Source organism: Macaca thibetana, chromosome 20 (assembly GCF_024542745.1).
Source record: "Macaca thibetana thibetana isolate TM-01 chromosome 20, ASM2454274v1, whole genome shotgun sequence".
In the NCBI taxonomy this organism is placed as follows: domain Eukaryota; kingdom Metazoa; phylum Chordata; class Mammalia; order Primates; family Cercopithecidae; genus Macaca; species Macaca thibetana.
Genome location: NC_065597.1, coordinates 10780990 through 10795840, shown reverse-complemented (window position 1 = coordinate 10795840; position 14851 = coordinate 10780990). Strand labels below are relative to the sequence as shown.

The following is a 14851-nucleotide window of genomic DNA, read 5'->3' as shown; positions in this document are numbered from 1 at the left end:
ATAAATAAAAATGCTTTTGCTGGAATTTTTGCTATCAGGATTAATATAACAAACAGGTATTGCAGCAAAATGAAGCAAATTGACTTGAATACTATTATTCGCACTTTATGTGGGATTGGCTATTAGTTTTTCCTTTTAGCTTTAGACCCTACTTTTTTGATTCAACACAATACTGAATTTCAAATTTTAATGATCCCCCTACCTACTATACCAGGATAAAGCAGGACACTAAGCCTGAAATGGACCCTTGGAGATGTGGTTCTGCTCATCTCTAAGTGGGCAGGAGGGCTAAAAGTGTGTGTGTGTATGTGTGTGTCAGGGGACAAGACGGAAATTCTTTTTCTTTTTTTTTTTTTTTTTGAGATGGGGTCTTGCTCTGTCACCCAGGCTAGAGTGCAGTGGTGTGATCATAGCTCACTGCAGCTTCTAACTCCTGACCTCCCAAAGTGTTAGGATTATAGGCTTCATCCATCATGCCTGGCCAGAAATTCTTACGCATTGTGAGGTCCTATTTACTAAGGTAAGTAGCAAGAGTTTTTTTGAAACTATTATTGATTCTCTTTTAAAGTCAAGTTTTTGGACTTAATTCCCAGCTGTACCAGACCTAATGTATCATTCCCAACCCTTTTGCTCTCCTCCCTAATGCCACAGTTGTCCATCCATGGTAAAATAAGTGGTACATAAAAGTGAGGAAATTATTGTATAAAGAATACTGATGAGGAGTCAGGTAATGAGGCTCTGAGTCTCAGATCTCTTACTAGATATGTGACCTGGGACATCTGACCAGCTGAGACTCAGTTTCCCTGAGCAATTTCTGTAGCACTCTCACTCCACTTAATAGTGACCTGGAGATCAACAGGACTGAGGCAACTCATGTAATCCTGCTCCATAACCTACAGTCTACCACAAACACAGCTTTTACTTATAGCAAACATCACAATTTTAAAATTCACAATTTTCCACTTAGGCTTCGGTACTTCACTGAATGAGGGTGTTACCCTCATTTTATAGAAAAAGTGAGAAACTAAGTGATTGCAATGCACAGCCAAGTCACAGCAGGTAGAATTCAAACCTCTGCCCTCAGTCTGGGCTGTTCTGGCGCCCACATCTGCAGGCAGCTAAAGAGCTTTTGTTATCCCTCCCCCATGGCTGTGGCACAAAATGTACAATGCCTGCCTTCCTCTAGAAAGCACAGGTTATTGACGTGTACTCTCTTTCTCTGGAACAAAATGTTTAAATTTAGAGATCTGTGGGTAAACTCCTGATCTTCCAGATAAAATGCCTTATTTCTCAAGTGACTGAAATCCTAAGTGAAAATGTGCGGAATGTAGAGATAAGTGGCAGTGTGTCAAGAACGAGAGATGCTTCCCTGCTGAACTTCTTCAAGCCCCCTATTGCCTAAGTTGGCCCAATGCCTAGAAAACTAAACAAATTCAGTCAGAATTGGGGGGAAAAGCACACAAAAGCAGGCTAACAGGATCAAAGGCTTATTGGCTTGGTGGTATTTCGGCAAAAAGCCTTGAAAACAGCAGTAGACCATCTGCTGGTCGATTTCTGTAGATAGCCGACAAGCAGAACTTCTGGGTCAGGACAAGTAACACTGCACGGCCATCAGTGGCATGGAGCCCAGGCTGACGTCCATTTTCTGGGGGAGATAAAGAGTCACTAGGTATAAGGCCTTGAACCAAATTTCGTGCTCTACTAAACAGCAGCAGACCGAAGGAAGAACTGTAGAAATCTATCAGAAGCTATCAATAATCTCTTTAGACTTAAGATGCTTCTGGTTACATATGATGAGGGAAAGAAGCTGGTCTTCCTGGAGATGAATCACAAAAGTGAACAAGGAAGTATCAGGAGAAAGCAGGACACAGGACAGAGTCTGGCAGCAGGGGGCTTTGCAACTAAGAGCAACTATAAAGGTTAAGATTATCTGATCACTGGTAATATCTGGGAGTTTCCCAACATTTCTGAAAACCCCCAACAGTTCACTGCAATAATTTTTTTCTTTTTTTTTTTTTTTTGAGACAGGGTCTCACTCCGTCGCCCAGGCTGGAGTGCAGTGACACTATCTCAGTTCACTGCAGCCTCAACCTACTGGGCTCAAGCCATCCTCCCACCTCAGCCTCCCAGATAGCTGGGACTGAAGGTGCAGGCCACAACCCCCTGCTGATTTTTGTATTTTTTTGTAGATACAGGGTTTTGCCATGTTCCCCAGGCTGGTCTTGAACTCCTGAGCTAAGGTGATCTGTCTGCCTTGGCCTACCGAAGTGCTGGGATTACAGGTGTGAGCCACCATGACCAGGGGCAAATTGACATCTTAAAGGAGGCATACACTTAACACCCAGTGACTGAAGAAGATGCTACTTAAAACAGATACTCCAGGCCGGGCGCGGTGGCTCATGCCTGTAATCCCAGCTACTTGGGAGACTGAGGCAGGAGAATTGCTTGAACCTGGGAGGCGGAGGTTGCAGTGAGCCGAGCTCATACCACTGCACTCCAGCATGGGCAACAGAGTGAGACTCCGTCTCGGGGAAAAAAAAAAAAAAATGTAAAAAAGTAATAGAATCAATTACTATAACTCACCATATTAATAGTCATTAGACAGCATTAATTAGAAATACAAATTAAGGCCGGGCACAGTGGCTCAAGCCTGTAATCCCAGCACTTTGGGAGGCTGAGGAGGGCAGATCATCTGAGGTCAGGGGTTCGGGACCAGCCTGGCCAACATGGTGAAACCCTATCTCTACTAAAAATACAAAAATTAATAGGGCATGGTGGGGCAAGCCTGTAATCCCAGCTACCTGGGAGGCTGAGGCAGGAGAATCGCTTGAACCCAGGAGGTAGAGGTGCAGGGAGCAGAGATCACGCCACTGCACTCCAGCCTGGGCAACAAGAGGGAGATACCATCTCAAAAAACAAAAAAGAACACCAAACAAACAAAAGTCAAAAACAAAAAAGCCCAATAAGTGACTAAAGTTCTTCAATATGTTACTTATTCAAAAAATCTCATCCCCTCCCCACTATTTCTACTGACAACCAGTGCAAAACACAAAATGAAGTAATCCCTAGACTATCAGGCATCATCTATAATCTCTCCAGTTTAATGGTGCTTCTGGGAAGTCCATTCCCTAAAACCAAACTCTCTACCACCTTTTCCATCCATACCTTAAGTCTTTAGTTACAGAGGTGTCTTCCCACCTGGATGCCAGCAACCCACATATCCACACTATAGAATCTAACACTCTGAACATGTTTGTGTAATTAAACGTGGCCTCCAAATTACCAAGACTCTTGTTCTTCCACCCTCTTTGTGAGGCTTGGCACTTCTTTTTTTGGAGACAAAAAAAAGACGCCTAGGATGGAGGGCAGTGGCGTGATCACAGCTCACTGCAGCCTCTATTTCCCGGGCTCAGGTGATTCTCCTACTTCAGCCTCTCGAGTAGCTGGGACTATGGGCATGTACCACCACACCGGGCTAATTTTTAAATTTTTTGTAGAGACAAGGTTTTGCCATGTTCCCCAGGCTGGTCTCGAACTCCTGACCTCAAGTGATCTGCCCATCTTCGTCTCCCAAATTGCTAGGATTACAGGCATGAGCCACTGTGCCCGACCAAGGCTTGGCACTTCTAAGCATAACCTCCTGCCTGGGTTTCATGACTAGAGAGGCAAAAAACACTCCAAAGAGTACCTGTGGTAGGAAAATAGGCAAGATTTTAAACTTTATTTATTTTTTTTTTTGAGACGGAGTCTTGCTCTGTTGCCCAGGCTGGAGTGCAGTGGCCGGATCTCAGCTCACTGCAAGCTCCGCCTCCCGGGTTCACGCCATTCTCCTGCCTCAGCCTCCCAAGTAGCTGGGACTACAGGCGCCCGCCACCTCGCCCGGCTAGTGTTTTGTATTTTTTTTTTAGTAGAGACGGGGTTTCACCAGGTTAGCCAGGATGGTCTCGATCTCCTGACCTTGCGATCCGCCCATCTCGGCCTCCCAAAGTGCTGGGATTACAGGCTTGAGCCACCGCGCCCGGCCTATTTTAAACTTTAAATGGAGAGATTAAGGTAGGAAGAGAAAGGCTGACCTTCACTGACTTGATCAGCACCTCTCAAGGCTAGGCTGACACAGGCAGTCAAACCATAAGTGAAGAGGCTTAAACAACTTTCTTCATGTCCATTAGATTCACTGCTCAAATCTAGACCAGCTACCTAAATGTAAAAGTTAAGAACATAGGACAAGAAACTCGGCTGGCCTTAGAATATCACAAATTTGAATAAACTAAATAAAAATATTAATTTTGCTTTGACTTTAACTGAAGATTACTTATAAGGCATTAATAAGTGGAATGCCACGAGGAGAAAAGAAAATGTGCCCCAGAAAAACACTAACTGCTGTTGTAAATAGACATTAGGAGATGAGAAGTTTAAAGAAAGGAAGAGCGTGTGCCTGCCTCTATATCTCAGCATATCCATACATAAATACACTGGAAACTGGGCTCCAAAGCCTGCCATAGTAAGCAAACCAAGAAACAAGTCACCTACCACTGTCAGAGGAATCTTCTTTCTTAGAGCGCATCTTTCTTTTTCTTCCACGTTTACTCTTCTTCGTTTCTCCTCCATTCTCCCCCTCTACACCATCTGGGCCAGCACAATTATCAGCATGTCTTGCCATGGTATTCTAACAAAAAGAACAAAATCCTCTTTCACACCACTAAAAAAGCTAAGATCAGATTGAAAGTTATTTACTTTAATAAAATCCATATTAAGCCTAACAATTCTAGTATCTGCTAAGTGTGTCCTGAACACGCTGTCTCTGCTCAGGGGAAACGGATAAGGCTAGCTTCTTTGAGGGGAGGCTCAGCAGCCTACAGACAGAGACAGGGGAGGATTCAGACCAGTTCCTAGTTCTGTCAAGATCTAACACAGCCCTCAAGACCCCGCACAGGCTACAGCTAGCTAGGGGTGGGGTGGGGTGCAGGTTTCAATCCACCTAAGGAATTTTCTTTTTTTTTTTGAGACGGAGTCTCGCTTTTTCGCCCAGGCTGGAGTGCAGTGGCGTGATCTCGGCTCACTCAAGCTCCGCCTCCCTGGTTCCCGCCATTCTCCTGGCTCAGCCTCCCGAGTAGCTGGGATTACAGGGGCCTGCTACTGCACCCGGCTAATTTTTTGTATTTTTAGTAGACAGGGTTTCACCGTGTTAGCCAGGATGGTCTCGATCTCCTGACCTCATGATCCACCCACCATGGCCTCCCAAAGTGCTGAGATTACAGGTGTAAGCCACCGTGCCCAGCAGGAAATTTCTTTATACAATCAATCTATTCAAAGATACTGTGTTCCCCATCAGTGGAAGGGCTCACACATGGATAGAAACATCAAGATGGGGTGACTAACACTTTCCAAACAATGGAGCATCTCTGTTTATAACCTCAGTGAAAAAAACTACCTTGCTCTGCAGAGGAAGACCAAAAATCCAATATTCAGTATCATAATAGGAAAAGTGAAGTTCTGACCCTTACCCGACGTGTAAATGTTTTCCCACACTTAGAACAGACAAACGCCGCAGGGACAAAGTTGGGGTCGTGATAGCGCTTGAAGTGCATGTCGAGAAGCTGCTTCTGGCGGAAGGTCTTATCGCAGTGGCTGCAGGCATAAGGCTTCTCCCCGGTGTGGGTGCGCTTGTGCATGATCATGTGCCTCTCCTGAAATGGCATAGGGGGAAAGGAAGGCCTCTGAGCCTGCTCATGGGGCTACTATCCCAGCTGCCACCTGCATGCAAGTGGCCAACAGGTCTTTCTCACCCAAGCTAGGTCTAGACTCAACACGGCTTGAGATGATAAAGCTATATATTTAGAGACAGGGTCTTGCTCTGTTGCAAAGGCTGGAGAGCAGTGGTGTGATCATGGTTTACTGCAGCTTCAAAATGGGACCATAGACATGAGCCACCATGCCCAACTAATTTTTTTTTTTCTTTTGAGACGGAGTCTTGCTCTGTCGCCCAGGATGGAGTGCAGTGCCGCCATCTCGGCTCGCTGCAACCTCCACCTCCCAGGTTTAAGCAGTTCTCCTGCCTTAGCCTCTGGAGTAGCTGCGATTACAGGTGCCTGCCATCACGCCCAGGTGATTTTTGTAGTTTTTAGTAGAGATGGGGTTTCATTAGGTTGGCCAGGCTGGTCTTGAACTCCCAACCTCAAATGATCTGCCTGCCTTGGCTTCTCAAAGTGGTGGGATTACAGGTGTGAGTCACCTGGCCCCAGCTAAATTTTTTTTTTTTTTTTTTGGAGACAGTCTCACTCTGTCGCCCAGGCTGGAGCGCAGTGGCGCAATCTCGGCTCAACGCAACCTCCGCTGCAGGTTCAAGCAATTCTCCTGCCTAAGCATCCGGAGTAGCTGGGATTACAGATGTCTATCACCACGCCTGGCTAATTTTTGTATTTTTAGTAGAGGCAGGGTTTCACCGTCTTGGCCAAGCTGGTCTCGAGCTCTTGACCTCAAATGATCCACCCACCTCGGCCTCCCAAAGTGCTGGGATTACAGGCACTTGAGCCACCGTGCCCGGCCCTAATTTTTCTTTCTGTAGAGACAGGGTCTCTCTCCGTTGCCTATCTCGGCCTCCCAAAGTGCTAGGATTACAGGTGTGAGCCACTGGGCCCCGCTTGATAAAGGTATTTTTAGTGTGGTGCAGAACTGCTTCCATAATTCTAGCACAGACAGAGCTGCTTATTCCTGCTGAGCTCCTTCTCTGGCTCTCCCCCAAGAGTCATGTCCCCGCATGAGATTCTTCCCCTCTCTCAAGTCCTGGACTTACTTTCCACAGTTTTCAGAGAGATGTCTGCTTAAGGAAGAGGTAAGCTGTGACTGAATAAAACATCAGCGGGACATGGGATAATACAATTGACAAGGAGCATGACCTTTGATTTTGGTGACATTCCTCATAATCCAGTTTGAAAATACTATCCTTAAAATATGTAAATGCCTTCTGATAACACCAGACACTGAGGAAGCACCAACAACTTTCAGTGAAGGTTCCTACCTGTCTACAAGCGTAATCACACTGGTCGCACTTAAAGCGCTTCTCATTCTTGTGTGACTTCTGATGCTGGATGAGGGCATAGCGCTCATGAAACACAGCATCACAGTAACGGCATTTCTTGCCTTGCTCAATATAGGAATGCTGCTTTCGCAAGTGGACACCTGAAAGCACAGTAAAAAGCCCAGTGTAATGTTAAAACACAAACAAGCACTTTAATAAGTTACTAATACATTTCTCCTGATTTTTTTTTTTTTTTTTGAGACGGAGTCTTGTTCTGTCGCCCAGGCAGGAGTGCAGTGGCACAATCTCAGCTTACTGCAAGCTCCACCTCCCAGGTTCATGCCATCCTCCTGCCTCAGCCTCCCGAGTAGCTGGGGACTATAGGCGCCTGCCACCACGCCCGGCTGTTTTTGTTTTTTTTTTTTTTTTTTGTATTTTTAATAAAGACGAGGTTTCGTCATGTTAGCCAGGATGGTCTCAATCTCCTGACCTTGGATCTGCCCGCCTTGGCCTCCCAAAGTGCTGGAATTATAGGTGTGAACCACTGCACCTGGCCCATTTCTCCTGATTTTTAAGTTTACTCTGGGTGTTACACAAAAAATGAATGAAAAGGCAGAGTAACAGGTGCAGGGAGAACAATTAAGATTGTTCAAATAGGATAGGTGGGAGAAGATGGTGGCTGGGACAAGGGTGATGACAATGGGTGTGGATGGAAGGAGAAGAACTGATGAGAGATGGAAGCAGTTGCATCAATAGGATTTAGTGACTGTAGAGTGAAGAAGAAAGTAGGCATCAGGCCTGGAAAACCAGGTAGGTGTTGGGGTCATTTACTGAGACAAGAATAGTGGAAGAGGGCTTAAGACCAAGTTGTATGTGTTATTTTTGGGGTCGGGGAGTCGGGGGGTATAAGGGATAGAGAAGTTTTAGACCTTCAGTTTTAGACATGCTGAATTTGAAATGCCAGAGACATCAATGCAGGGGTGGGATGGCAAGGGATACACAGTTATATAAGGTTAACTCAAGAGAAAGATCTGGAGTAGGAATATAAATGTACAAGTTGTTAGGATTTGAAAGCAGCTATGCTTATCACTGTACCACCAATGCCACAAAGAGTTGTTAGAATTTGAAACCATGGGAGCTGATAAGATCACTAAGGCAAAAAGTAGAATTAAAATAAAAAGTATGGGTCATGCTTTAAGAAGTCTAAGAGTTGGCAGGCACAGTGGCTCACGCCTGTAATCCCAGGACTTTGGGAGGCTGAGGCAGGTGGATCACCTGGGGTGAGGAGTTCAAGACCAGCCTGGCCAACATGGCAAAACTCTGTCTCTTCCTAAAAAAAAAAAAATTAGCTGGCCGTGGTGGTGTATGCCTGTAAACCTGTAATCCCAGTCACTCGGGAGGCTGAGGCAAGAGAACGGCTTGAACCTGGGAGGCGGAGGTTGCAGTGAGCCAAGATTATGCCACTGCACTGCACTCTAGCCTGGGCGACAAAGACTCCATCTCAAAAGGAATCCTAGCACTTTGGAAGGCAAACGCATGTGGATCACCTGAGGTCAGAAGTTTGAGACGTGGCCCGGTCAACATATAGTGAAACCCCCTCTCTACTACAAAATACAAAAATTAGCTGGGCATGGTGGTGTACACCTGGAGTCCCAGGTACTCGGGAAAATGAGAAAGGAGAATCATTTAAACCAGGGCAGCAGTGGCTACAGTGAGCCGAGATCGTGCCACTCTATTCCAGCCTGGGTGACACAGTGAAACTCTGTCTCTCACACAAAGTACACACGCACACACACAAACAAAGAAGTCTAAGAGTTGGGCCAGGCATGGTGGCTCACACCTCTAATCCCAGCACATTGGAAGGCTGAGGTGGGTGGATTGCTTGAGTCCAGTACAAGACCAGCCCGGGCAACATAGTGAAACCCTGTCTCTACCAAAAAAAAAAAAAAAAATTAGCTGGTCATTGTGGCATGTGCCTGAGGTCCCAGCTACCAGGGAGGTTGAGGTGGGAGGATTGCTTGAGCCTGGGAAGTCGAGGCTGCAGTGAGCCAAGATTGCGCCACCGAAATCCAGCCTGGGCAACAGAGAAAGACACAGTCTCCAATAATTAAAAAAAACAAAACAACAACAACAAAAAACCTTAGAGTTAAGGCTAGTGAGAGAAAAAAAGGTTAAAACAACAGAAAGTTGAAAGGAATAAGAGAAAGAAGAAAACCAACAGGATTAAGTGTCACAGACACCAAGGGAAGAAAGTGTTTCAAAGGAAGAGGGTGCTGTCAACTATGAAGAACACTGCTAAGAGATCAACTCATGTTTTAGGAAGAAGAGTGGAAAGGAGTCTTCACTACATTCAGAGTGTGGGGTCATTCATGACCTTAAGCAGGAGTCATTATACCAGAGTGATGGGGAATAAGCTAGACAAGAGAGAATGAGAGAAGACTGTGAGGGATGCAACTCTTCATAAAGGCTGGGTGGGAAAGAGAGAAGAGCAGAAGAGTGAAACCTAGAGAATGAACACACACACACGCACGCACGCACGCACGCACGCACGCACACACACACACACACTTTTTTCTTTTCTTCTTGAGATAGTCTCACTCTCTTGCCCAGGCTGGAGTGCCGTGGCACGATCTCAGCTCAGCCTCCCAAGTAACTGGTGCCTGCCACCACGCCTGGCTAATTTTTTGTATTTTTAGTAGAGATGGGGTTTCACCATGTTAGCCAGGATGGTCTTCATCTCCTGACCTTGTGATCCACCCACCTCAGCCTCCCAAAGTGCTGGGATTAGAGGCGTGAGCCACTGCGCCCAGCCATATTTTTGTTTAAGAGATTGGGTCTTGCTGTATCACACAGGTTGGTCTAGAACTCCTGGCCCATCCTCCTGAATAGCTGAAACTACAGGTGTGAGCCACTGTGCCTGGCTAAGATTCTTTTTTTTAGACATGGGGTCTGTCACCCAAGCTGGAGTGCAGTGGCACGATCTCAGCTCATTGCAACCTCTACACCTCCTAAGCTCAAGTGATCCTCCCACCTCAGCCTCCTGAGTAGCTGGAACCACAGGTGCACCTCACCACAACCGGCTGTTTTGTATTTTTGGTAGAGATGGGAGTTTTGCCATGTTGTTCAGGCTGGTCTGGAACTCCTAAGCTCAAATGATCCGCCCACCTCAGCCTCCCAAAGTGCTGGGATTACAGGCTTGAGCCACCGCGCCTGGCCCTTTGTCTTTATTTTTTAAGTAGGAAGAGAAGTCATTTACTGAGACCAAGAAGGGAGAGAAAAAAGACGGAAAATTAGAGGTTATAAGAAAGTAGGAGTAGGGGGTCTGGTGTGGTAGCTCATGCCTGTAATCCCAACATTTTGGGAGGCCAATGAGGGCAGATCATCTGAGGTCAGGAGTTCGAGAGCAGCCTGGCCAACATGGTGAAACCCTATCTCTACTAAAAATACAAAAATCAGCCGTGGTGGCGGGCACTTGTAGTCCCAGCTACTCAGGAGGCTGAGGCAGGAGAACAGCTTGAACCCAGGAGGTGGAGGGTGCAGTGAACAGAGATCGGACCACTGCGCTCCAGCATGGGTGACAAGTGCAAAACTTTGTCACAAAAAAAATAAGTGAGGGCTGGGCACGGTGGCTCATGTCTGTAATCTCAGCACTTTGGGAGGCCGAGGCAGGCAGATCACCTGAGGTCAGGAGTTCAAGACCAGCCTGACCAACACAGTGAAACCCCATCTCTACTAAAAAATACAAAAAAAAAACTTAGCTGGGCATGGTGGTATGTGCCTATAATCCCAGCTACTCAGGAGGCTGAGGCAGGAGAATCACTTGAACCTGGGAGGCAGAGGTTTGCAGTGAGCTGAGTTCGCACCATTGCACTCCAGCCTGGGTGACAAGAAGGTAATTCCATCTCAACAACAACAACAACAAAAAAAAGTAAGAGTAGGGTGCCCAGCTCTATATAACAAGCACCAAATATTGTGGAATGAATTCGCTGACTCATAAAGAAGAACTGGAGCACACCTGACAAGAACAAACAGCTGGAATAGCTAGAAGCAGTGAGGGCCTAGCTACATTTGGGATCATTAATTTATGTATTTACAGTGCTACGAGTTGTATCAACTGAGGTGACATCCCACCAAACTTAAAGAGAGCTAATTATTGGGAGTAGAATGAGGTAAGGGAGAGGATGGCTCTCACTTTTCACTCGCTACCTATTTATGAGAGTAAAATCTAACCTGTTTTCAAAGAGGAAATACAAACTTTTTTAGAATTGGCTTTTTTCTTTTTTTTGAGACAGAGTCTCACGCTCTGTCACTCAGGCTGGAGTGCAGTGGCAAGATCTCAGCTCACTGCAACCTCCGCTTCCCAGATTCAAGCAATTCTCCTGCCTCAGCCTCCCAAATAGCTGGGACTATAGGTGTGCACCACCACATCTGGCTAATTTTTTTTGGAGACAGTCTTACTCTATTGCCTAGGCCGGGGTGCAGTGGCACGATCTTACTCACTGCAACCTCCACCTCCCGGGTTCACGCGATTCTTCTGCCTTGGTCTCCTGAGTGGCTGGGATTACAGGCACTTGCCACCATGCCCAACTAATTTTGGTATTTCTTTAGTAAAAGACAAAGAGTTTCACCATGTTAGCCAGGCTGGTCTCAAACTACTCTCGTGATCTGCCCACCTCAGCCTCCCAAAGTAATGGGATTACAGGAGTGAGTCACCACACCTGGCCTGAAAGATTTAATTTCTAACACAAAACTCTTAACAGTCGACCAGAATGAATGTATGACTCATGGGTCTTACGTGGAGCCCAAAGTCGTTTACTTCAAGCTCATGGTTTCATCTTCAAAATATATGTGACGTTGGCCAGGTGTGATGGCTCATGCCTATAATGCCAGCACTTTGGGAGACTGAGGTGGGTGGATCACTTGAGGTCAGGAGTTCATGACCAGCCTGGCCAACATGGTGAAACCCTATCTCCACTAAAAATACAAAATTAGCTGGGCATGGTGGTGCGAGCCTACAATCCCAGTTACTTGGGAGGCTGAGGCAGGAGAATCGCTTGAACCCGGGAGGTGGAGGTTGCAGTGAGCCAAGATTGTGCCACTACACTCCTGCCTGGGCGACAGAACGAGACTCGTCTCAAACAAAGAAAATAAATAAAATAAAATAAAATAACATTTGCATTTTGCTTAATATATTAATATTTTTAAAAAGTTTGTTTTTTTGAGATGGAGTCTTGCTTTGTTGCCCAGGCTGGAGTGCAGGGGTGCGATTTCAGCTCACTGCAACCTCTGCCTCCCGGGTTCAAGCGATTCTCCTGCCTGAGCCTCCCAACTAGATGGGACTACAGGCACGTGCGACCAGCCACCACACCTGGCTAATTTTGTGTATTTTTAGTTGAGACGGGTTTTTACCGTGTTAGCCAGGATGGTCTCAATCTCCTGACCTCATGATCCGCCCGCCTTGGCTTCCCAAAGTGCTGGGATTACAGGCGTAAGCCACCGCGCCTGGCTATATAAAAAAGTTTTAATAGAACTATTACATAGCAATACAAAAATACAAATAATTTTTTTTTTTTTTGGAGACAGAGTCTCTGTCGCCCACGCTGGTGTGCAATGGCACAATCTTGGCTCACCGCAACCTCCGCCTCCCAGGTTCAAGAGATTCTCCCACCTCAGCCTCCTGAGTAGCTGGGATTACAGGCACCCGCCATCATGCCAGGCTAATTTTTGTATTTTTGTAGAGATGAGGTTTCACCATGTTGGCCAGGCTGGTCTTGAACTCCTCATCTCAGGTGATCTGCCCACCTCGGACTCCCAAAGTGCTGGGATTACAGGTATGAGCCACCGTGCTCAGCCCCAATAAAAATAAATTTTAAAAAGTATTAAGATGGCAGAGCGCAGTGGCTCATGCCTATAATCCCAGCACTTTGGGAGGCTGAGGCAGGCAGATCATGAGGTCAGGAATTTGAGACCAGCCTGGCCAATATGGTAAAACCTCATCTCTACCAAAAATACAAAAATTAGTCAGGCATGGAAGTACATGCCTGTAGTCCTAGCTACTCAGGAGACTGAGGCAGAAGAATCGCTTGAACCAGGGAGGTGGAGGTTTCAGTGAGCCGAGATCGTGCCAGTGCACTCCAGACTGTGCGACAGAGTGAGATTCCGTATCAAAAAAAAAAAAAAAAAAAAAAAAAAAAGTGTTAAGACACCAGCTAAATTGCATAAAGTTTCTTCAAAACTCTTCTAAGTAAAACCACTGCTGCAGAAAGACAGGCCATGTTTATGCTGGGGATGGACAAGCTGCTGCTATGGCCTGGGTACTAATATACACCCCAGTGTGAGAAGGAGCTGGGGCAGACTCAAGAGAACTTAGCTTGGTTTTGCCACCCAGAAGCTGTGTTGCAAAGCTTTGGTAAAGACAGCTCTCTGAGTCTTAGGCTTATCACCCATCAAATCAGAGTAAGATGAGCCTTCATTACTTCATATGGTTGTTGTGAAATTCAATGAGCAAAAAAGTAAAACAATGGGCAATACTTATTTCTGCTTTGAATAAAAAAAAAACAGCAGGCAATCCAAGTGACTATCTTTCTGTATGAGTTACACTAAATGTGTTTTTTTTTTTTTTTTTTTTTTTGAGACAGCGTCTCGCCCTGTTGCCCAGGCTAGAGTGCAGTGGTGCGATCTCGGCTTACTGCAAGCTCCGTCCCCCAAGTTCACACCATTCTCCTGCCTCAGAGTCCCGAGTAGCTGGGATTACAGATGCCCACCACCATGCCCGCTAATTTTTTTTATTTTTAGTAGAGACGGGGTTTCACCTTGTTAGCCAGGATGGTCTCGATCTCCTGACCTTGTGATCCACCTGCCTTGGCCTCCCAAAGTGCTCGGATTACAGGCGTGAGCCACCGTGCCGGCCTAAATATTATTAATAAACTCCATATCTATGTAAACTCTAGTTTATGCACAGAAAAACAGTTGCTACTAAACCAATAAAATAGTCCCATTACTTAGAGAAAGTACAGATGTTCTCAAAAAAATACAATAGAATGACCTGAGTTTGAATTACACTATGTTACTTTCCTATTTGGGGAAGGAGGGCTACTAATTAAAGGTGTACTCTGTTTCCTCCCATCACAGCTCCCATTAATTTATAGATGAGTTTTATTCAGGACAGAATCTTGTGGCCTGACTACAGTAAGAAAAAGAAGAAACAACAGAAAAAAAAAAAAAAAAAAAAAAGTAGCTAAGCAATGGCTTTTACTAAGTGACAGGCCATTCCTATACATAAAATGTATGAGAGTCAGAAGGTGAAGTTATTTATGATCCCCATATTTCAAAATATAAATCCTTCAAAATATGTTTTTCACTTGTCACTGATCTACTTACCCAAATCACTTTTTCGGGCTATGACTGTGTCACAGTGGGGACAGTGAAATTTGGCCACATTTTCTGTGTGCTTCTGTAAAATGTGCATCTTCATGGTACCACTTTGGGTAAACCGAGCATGACAAATATAACATTCATAAGGCTTTTCTCCTTTAAAGAAAATACAGAATTGAACACATTAAATGAAATGAATAAATACTGTAATTTAATTGGAGGGTAACTCAGGTGGCAGATATGCTACATCACAGAGAATCTACAGGTCTCAGGAAGGCTGAGGCTCAGTCCCAGTGCCCAGATCATGTCTATCTTCAGACATGGCCAAGTCCTAAACTGCTACTGGCCACCTCTGCTCTGTCCAGCTCTGCTCTGGAATCCTCCACATTACAGCAATGCTTACCTTTGGGGGAGACTGAATGGAGAACCCACAAGTTTTTCTTTTTAAGAAAAGGCAGT

General features: G+C 45.6%; 3 protein-coding genes across 4 annotated transcripts in view; 2 read left to right on the top strand and 1 right to left on the bottom strand.

The window, feature by feature from the left end:
- TPPP3 (tubulin polymerization promoting protein family member 3) overlaps positions 1–14851 on the top strand; it is a 268538-nt gene that overhangs the window by 11654 nt on the left and 242033 nt on the right. The window lies entirely within an intron of this gene.
- Positions 1–14851, top strand: part of ATP6V0D1 (ATPase H+ transporting V0 subunit d1) — a 303274-nt gene that overhangs the window by 96415 nt on the left and 192008 nt on the right. The window lies entirely within an intron of this gene.
- CTCF (CCCTC-binding factor) overlaps positions 1–14851 on the bottom strand; it is an 81663-nt gene that overhangs the window by 4565 nt on the left and 62247 nt on the right. For both annotated transcript variants that reach the window (XM_050773260.1, XM_050773261.1), the window contains exons 7-10: positions 14399–14548; positions 7019–7179; positions 5505–5687; positions 4531–4666 (exon numbers count right to left, since the gene is read on the bottom strand). In XM_050773260.1, the coding sequence (XP_050629217.1) occupies positions 4531–4666; positions 5505–5687; positions 7019–7179; positions 14399–14548 (630 nt within the window). The remainder of the gene's footprint in view (positions 1–4530; positions 4667–5504; positions 5688–7018; positions 7180–14398; positions 14549–14851) is intronic.